Source organism: Aythya ferina (assembly GCF_964211825.1).
Source record: "Aythya ferina genome assembly, chromosome: 1".
Lineage (NCBI taxonomy): Eukaryota > Metazoa > Chordata > Aves > Anseriformes > Anatidae > Aythya > Aythya ferina.
This window is the reverse complement of record NC_140296.1, coordinates 152,990,067-152,997,766: the sequence shown is the minus strand read 5'-3', so window position 1 is coordinate 152,997,766 and position 7,700 is coordinate 152,990,067. Positions and strand designations below refer to the sequence as shown.

Here is a 7,700-nt window from a genome sequence, read left to right as displayed (position 1 = left end):
TACATCTGAAAGATGACACTGGGATATTGTATTGGACAACATAATAAATGACACAGCCAAAGAATTATTTAAGAAGTTGCATGTGTTTTATTATGTACCCCCCATTAATTTTGTTTTCTTAAGACTAAAGGATAACATTGCCTGTTATTACTTGTAAGTGTACTTACAAGTTTCACTTACACTTTCAAGAAAGGTATTAAATAGGTAATATTTTCCTGGTTCCATCTCAGAAGCTTCGTTCTAGGAAAGATTTAATTGCTTCAATGCACTTTTTCATATCTAAGGCCTTCAGTATTGGCTGCCCAGCATATTCAGCGCATGGCACTGCAGAAGACAACCGAATGCATCCTAAACTAATTCACAAAATTCAGCCAATTCAGATTTCTGATCTGGCTAGCCAAACTTGACAATGTTGTGACAACTGTGGGCAGCTTTCTGTAAGCAGATCCGAGCCTGCCTCTGCCTTGGTCCTTCCACTCTAGTGTAAGTTGGCAGACAACTTAAAGAACAGGAATGTAGTGAGGCACCCACTGATACCTACCTTGTCTTTTCCTTCAGCTATAAGCACGTTTTGGTGTTGGTTATAGTGTTAATTTTTTTTTTTTTAATTTTGTTTGGCTTTTTAGAAAAAATATTTGTATTGTATGACAAGGGGAAGATGCTGAGCATGCTTGAGGAGACTGCAAACAGCGCTGTGCCTGCTGCCTCAGGTTTTTATACCACCTGTGGCTGCCACCCTCAATGCCAGGAGAGGAGCAGAGGACTCATGGCAGTGCTGTCCCCACCCCAAACCCTACAGGGACGGGTGACCGAGCTCAGATGTCCCCTCAGGGGGGCGACATAACGAAGCCCCCATCCCCATCCCCCTATGCCACCATGCCCAAAATGGCCGCCAGCCCCTCCCCCGCCGCCATTTTGCTCCCGCACTCGCGAGAGCCCGGCCCCATGGCGGGGGGCGGGCCGCCTACAAGTAGGGCTGGCGCGGGGCGGCCCGGCCCTTCCGGCGCGGCGCGGGGACAAGATGGTGGGTGCCGATGGCGGCCCGCAGCGGCCTGGCCGCACCATCCGCCGCCCATCGGCGCCATCCCGGCCCCGGCAGCCTCCCGGCCGCCATCCCGCTGCGCCTCTGCTCCTCAGCGAGGCGGCGCCGGGCTCATTTTGGGGTCGGGGGGCGGCGAGGGGCGCTGAGGGGGGAAATGGTTTGGGATGGCTCCAGACCCGCTCTGCTTAGCGCGGCTTCTGTGGGGATTCCTTCCGAAAGGGCCTCCTCCATTGCTGCTTGTCGCGCTGCTTTTAACGGGGGGATTCTGCTTAAACGGAGGTGGGAGGGGGGCTGCGTGTTACCCACCGGGAATTATTTAGTCTTTGTGGGGCTTTTATTGAAACATTGTAAGGTTATTTGTGCTTCTTTATTCCTAGATTTATAGGGTGTACTGTAATCCTTGTGGTGCCCTGTGACCACGTTGCAGCACGTGTGTCTCCGTAACGAGTCGGTGGTTTCTTAAAACGAGCCTGAAACAGGACATTGAGGAAACTAGGAAAAGCGTAGTTAAGGAATAAGAACTATATTCTAATATTATAATGGATTTCAGAAGCCAAGTAGTTGATACTGAGAAGAATTTTAAGAATGTAAAAAGTCTTTCACTATATATAGTTTTCACTAAAGATAAGAGCTGGCAGCTGGCCCTCAGATGGGGTTAAGTGAATCCTTGAAGCAGGCATTAAATATTTATTTTCTTTTTTTTTCCAGTCTCACCGCAAGTTCTCAGCTCCCAGGCATGGGTCTCTGGGCTTCCTGCCCCGCAAGCGCAGTAGCAGGCACAGGGGCAAGGTGAAGAGCTTCCCCAAAGATGACCCCAGCAAGCCTGTCCACCTCACTGCCTTCCTGGGGTACAAAGCTGGGATGACCCACATTGTCCGCGAAGTTGACAGACCTGGATCCAGTACGTATTGATGTTCCTCTCATGGAGGAAGATCTTTTCTTACAAGTGCTGAAAGATGGACTTTTAGGTCATAGGTAGCTGTGGATTTTAGTTCTAGATAGACTTCAGTCAATTCAAAGTGTTTCTTGAGTGGGCAGTCAGGCTATAAAGCACCCCAAAATCCTCCTGTTACCATATACAGCATGAATGATGTCCCAGCAGCAAGACTTTGAGAGTGGAAGTCGTATAAATGGTCCTCTTGACATGTGCAGTGACTTGCACAGGAGCATGATGTCTTGCTTTATCTGTACTCAGAATACGTGTGATGACCTCTTCTGTATGGGTAGACATGAGTAAATCTCCTTTGGTGTTCCCTTGCTGATTGTCAAGTCCTGATTCAGTTCTGTTACTGGCTGCCGTCCATTTTGCTTCTCAGGCTTTGTCTGCAGCCCGCTGAGCCTGCCTCTAGTTTTTTCGAGGCTCTAAATTACCACTTTCAGCAGGTCGTTTTGCCATGCGTCATCTTTGCCTTTGTGAAAAGAATTTGAGGCATGTAACCTTTCACCTGAAGGATTTGAGAGCGAGGAGGAGCAGAAGGTGCTTAACAGCTGATGCTGGTTTTGACGTGTTGTATTTGTCTTCTTCCAGAGGTGAACAAGAAGGAGGTGGTTGAGGCAGTCACTATAGTAGAGACTCCTCCCATGGTCATCGTAGGCGTCGTGGGCTACGTGGAGACCCCCCGTGGTCTCCGCAGCTTCAAGACCATCTTTGCGGAGCACATCAGTGATGAGTGTAAGCGGCGCTTCTACAAGAACTGGTAAGAGAGCAGGACTTTTGCCTCACGACTTAAGTTTTTTTTTTTTTTTTAATCTGGGTTGGAAGTTACTTTAGTGCAGCTTTTCTGCAGTTAAAGTTTGGCCTCCATGACCTGGCCTAAAAGCATGCCACGCTAGAGCGGTGTTTCTGGGAAGATGACAGCTTAGTGTTCGTGTCATTCTTGGGGTGACAGCGTTGGCTTCTGCCTGAGCTCTCCCCAGCAGGCTACATGTGATGATAACTTCGACGGGCGGACATAAGGAAATCGCCTCTGGCGCTTGTTGATGAGTGTCGAGTCCTGACTGTGGCCTTGTTTGCTCAGGAAAGGGGAAGATGAGTGTTAGTTCTGATTGCCGTTCCAGGCACTGTTGTTGTGGTCCAAACATGCACGTTTGTCTGAGCACGGCTCCAGCGTGTCTCGAGCCTGCAGCCTGTTTATGAGCTTGGCAGGCCGAGAAGACGTCAGAGCAGCGCAATCATTCTCGCGGGTGTTGCAGTGACGACCTGTCAGGCGTAGCTCAGGCTTCCAAGGGTGTTGTGCAGCTGATAGCTGATAGCATCTGACACAATGGCTTTAAAGATTTGTTACTCTGTTAATTGTTCAACATCTCTCTACAGTCTTTTGTCTTCTGTACTGTGAATGTTAATGTGCTTTGGGATTCATGGCAGCTCCGCTCAGCGTTGGCAATCTTGCCTCTGCCTGATGAGCTCCAGGCTCCGCTTGCCAGTGGAAAAGATTCCTTAGAAGCTGGCAATGAGCCCAAAGCGGCGAAGGTGGCAGCTCCTTCCGCTCATCCCCCCTCTGGGGGGGATCGATGAAGGGCTTAGCCAAACCTTGTCTCTGCTCTGCTCCTGAAGGCACAAGTCCAAGAAGAAGGCCTTCACCAAATACTGCAAGAAATGGCAAGATGAGGAGGGCAAAAAGCAGTTGGAGAAAGATTTCAATAGCATGAAGAAATACTGCCAGGTTATTAGAGTCATGGCTCACACTCAGGTAAGTGTCTGCAGCACTCGGGTACACTGTAGAAACAAGGAAGGTTGCAAGCGCAAGGCTTGCTTCACTTCAGTAGGGAGACTTCTGCCCACCTGGCAGTCTGGTGATGACTTGAGCACGTGAAAAGTGCCAGTAGTCCTCATTCTGCACACAGTGTGTGCTCACAGTGTGGGTGAGTAGCCTTGAGGGCAGCTGTGGCCACTGCAGGAGGCAGCAATAGTGTGGCCCTAGCCATCAGTGCTCTGCCAGGCCTTTTTGGGGGTGTAATTCCATCTTTGAGTTGGCTATAAGTGATGTAAAGTGTCTAGCTAGGACTCGACTATTAAATGCAACTAACTTCCAGTGCCTAGACAAAAAAGGGTACGTTCAGTTCCAAAAAAAAAAGATAAGGCCAGGATTAGAAAGATCCTGGATAATTGATACAAGGTTTGTCTTGAAGAGGAACTAAATTTCATCCTTTCTGTCCTAGATGCGCCTGCTTCCCCTGAGACAGAAGAAGTCTCACCTGATGGAGATCCAGGTGAACGGTGGCACCGTTGCTGAGAAAGTGGACTGGGCCCGGGAGAAGCTGGAGCAGCAGGTGCCTGTGTCAACTGTCTTTGGCCAGGATGAGATGATTGATGTCATCGGAGTCACCAAGGGCAAGGGGTACAAAGGTAACCACATGGAGGTTTTCTGTCATCAGGGTTCGATTGTTAATGAAATGCTGGCCTTTAGTTGCCACAAATGCGTGGGCCCAGAGCTGAGGAGGTGCTGCTGTCACAGTTCAGTGATGAGACCATGGAATAAGCGCTGGGCACAGCGCCTGACATCCGTGAGGAGTCATTCCATGCTGCCTTCCTTCTGAGAACACAATCCGGGGACAGCTGGGGAGGGCTGTGGGGAGCTGTGGGTGGGTTTGTCAAGCCAAGCAGGTAGTTCCTTGGGTGCTGGGTCTGGGTGTCCCTTCTGTTGCCCAGGGACAGCAGCTCAAAAGGTGTCTCAAGCTCCAGTTGAACGTTTTAACAGCATCCCAGCTTGAGAAGGGTTAGCAACGCTGTTTTGGTTTCCTCTTCCAGGTGTCACCAGCCGCTGGCACACCAAGAAGCTGCCCCGCAAGACTCACAGGGGGCTGCGCAAGGTGGCCTGTATTGGTGCATGGCATCCTGCTCGCGTGGCCTTCTCCGTGGCCCGTGCTGGTCAGAAGGGCTATCACCATCGAACTGAAATCAATAAGAAGGTAAGGTGTGTGCCTCCAAGCTGCTGGGAAGGAACAGGAGCTGGCCAGGCTCACTTACTGCAGGAGTGGGAATAAATGGAGAGTTGTGCTTTGGTGGCTTAGCTCTGTTGGCTTGAATGCCATTTTGGGGGCTGTAACTGTAGCCATATACAATAGATAGCCATAAAATCCTAGTATGGCCACATTATCAAGTGCAACAGATACTCTTCTCCATCCCAAACTAGAACTGTTTGCGTTCTGACTGATGCCTGACCCTTGTTCCTACTGTCCTTGTCGTTTTAGATCTACAAGATCGGTCAGGGTTACCAAATCAAGGATGGAAAGCTGATCAAAAACAATGCATCGACTGATTATGACTTGTCTGACAAGAGCATCAACCCTCTGGTGAGTCCTCGCAGCTGTGTGGAGAGAGTAGCAGTTTTGGGAGGCAAATGGGTGTGGTATGAGATATGAAATGATTCAATGAAGAGTTCTTGAGGAAAAAAGCTGCTGTGGGAGGTGGTGCTGCTGCTGCTGAGTCATTCTTGGTACTGACTTGTGCAACTTGTGCTTACTGCATCTAGTATTTGGCAGCAGTCTAGAGGGATGTTACAAACCTAGGAACGATGCTCATGTAAATAAGGAATCGTTTAGCCAGGGAAGCAGTCTCTGCTGTTTCGTCAGCCTCTTGGTGTTGCTGCTGCTCTCAGCAGAAGTCACACAGCAGCGAGAAACTTGGCTCAGTGAAAGGTAACAGAAGAAATGGGGACTTGAGTGAATGTAGGAATGGCCAAGACGTAGAAGCAGCACAGAACATGGGGCAGTAAGCAAGCTGGGGATCATGATCTTGCCTCTTAGCAAGCACTGACTGTCCTTTCCCTTCTCAGGGAGGCTTCGTCCACTACGGCGAGGTGACCAACGACTTCATCATGCTGAAGGGCTGTGTCGTTGGGACCAAGAAGAGGGTCCTAACCCTGCGCAAGGTGAGTCGTGCAGATGCCTGTCAGGTGGGCTGGAACAGCTTGGAGCAGCTGCGCTGCCCCTGAGCCAGGTGTCTGGGCTGTGGGGATTCGTGTAGCTGGCCTGAAAGACTGTGAACATGTGCTTCTTATTAGCAAATGGGCCTTGTGCCTAGCAGCTGAAGTGTGAGTTTGGAGTGACTTGAGGTGTTACCCATGGGGGTGATGAGCAGAAAGGGTGCTGCTGCTGTGCTCACCTGCCATCTCTCTCGTAGTCCCTGCTTGTGCAGACCAAGCGTCGGGCCCTGGAGAAGATCGACCTGAAGTTCATTGACACAACCTCCAAATTCGGTCACGGCCGCTTCCAGACAGCCGAGGAAAAGAAGTCTTTCATGGTAAGGACACTTCTGAAATCTGGCACATTTCGGTGTTGCACTTTACACTATTTTTTTTGGTTAATGGCAGTTTATAGCTCAGCCTTTGGGCTGCCCCAAGGCCGAGCTGTGCTGTGCTCTATTTGTCATTTGGGAAGGCAAATCTGCAGTCCTTGTGTCCTTCCTGTGTCACTTGTGTCCTTTCTGTGTCATCCCGTACTCTGTGGATGCAGAGGAGCTTCCCCGCTAGGTGGCACCAACAATTCTCCACTAAAATTGAAGTCTTAATTCAGCGCAGCCCCGGCTGTGCCAAGTTCAGCTTTCCACTGAAGCTGTGGGGTTGGGATTTGGGATTTGGAACAGATGGTGTCATTGAAGACTTATTTGTAGCAAGAGGAGAGAAATTAAGTAAAAATTGCAGCATTGTAATTGGGATGTGATGTGGTCATCAGTGTGCAATAGACTGCTGTTAACATAATTTATTCTCTCTCCTCCAGGGACCACTCAAGAAAGATCGCATTGCAAAAGAGGAGGCAGCTTAATGTGTGGAACCATCTTGTGCTCTGCAGCCTGCGTGCTCTCAGACCAAAAAATAAAGATTTTAAAGAATTTCACTTTGTCACTGGGTTTATATATAGCCGCGTCAAGTCTGGTACTCTGCCTGCAGGCCTTATGCATGGGATCAGCCAAAACGAAGGATCAAATCTCATTTGTCAACACCCAAATACTAACAGGGTTCCTACAATGACAGCTTCATTCCCTACACTTCTCAGAGAGCAAAGGTGTTGGGGCAGAGCAAGGCATTTATACACAGCTATATGAAATAGTATTTGCATTTACTGAGGCATTTCATCTGCCCCAAATCCCCCTGAATCTTCCCTGTCCCTGCAGGTGTGGGTTCACTGCCTGGTGGTAGGGAACGGGCTTGCTGGTGAGCAGGGTGACATTTTCATCCTGACACCAAGCATTTCAATGCAACGTGAGGAGGGAGAGCTGCGGGGGCTGCTGGTGTCGCATTACTGCCTGGCTGAAAATCCTCCCCCTGTGCTGGGGAGGCCGTCTGGCTGCTGCTCCCAGCCGAGTGTCCCGGTGCAGGACAGGACCGGAGCTGAGCAGCGTGAGTCCTGCATTTATGGGAGCCGTGGTGTTATACCAAGAAAGGCAGCGCAGTCCCAAGCGCTCGGGTGCCTCCAGCCACAATAGTGAGATCACCCGTGCCGCGGGCCATAGCCTGACTGGAGGCTCATGTAAATTTAGATAACTGCGCTGGTGTTGCCTTTGCTGCCCATAATTGGAGAGGAGGCAGCGATTAAGGCGAGAACCCCGCCGATTTACGTGCCAAATGAGTTGACACGCGGGGCTGCTCCCAGACGAGCCCGGCGTGACGCTATTTGCTCTGATCGGATCGAGCGAGCAGATGCGGGAAAATGCTTTTTT

At 50.2% G+C, this 7,700-nt stretch overlaps 1 protein-coding gene across 1 annotated transcript; it reads left to right on the top strand.

Moving 5' to 3' along the window:
• Nucleotides 1-893: 893 nt before the first annotated feature.
• Nucleotides 894-6,877, top strand: RPL3 (ribosomal protein L3). The gene is made up of 10 exons (XM_084506459.1): nucleotides 894-1,024; nucleotides 1,751-1,943; nucleotides 2,571-2,739; nucleotides 3,597-3,732; nucleotides 4,202-4,388; nucleotides 4,791-4,951; nucleotides 5,234-5,335; nucleotides 5,818-5,913; nucleotides 6,165-6,284; nucleotides 6,761-6,877. Exons 1-10 carry the CDS (start codon nucleotides 1,022-1,024, stop codon nucleotides 6,803-6,805), a joined length of 1,212 nt encoding a protein of 403 aa, XP_084362585.1. The 5' UTR covers nucleotides 894-1,021; the 3' UTR covers nucleotides 6,806-6,877.
• The last annotated feature ends 823 nt before the right edge of the window (nucleotides 6,878-7,700 follow it).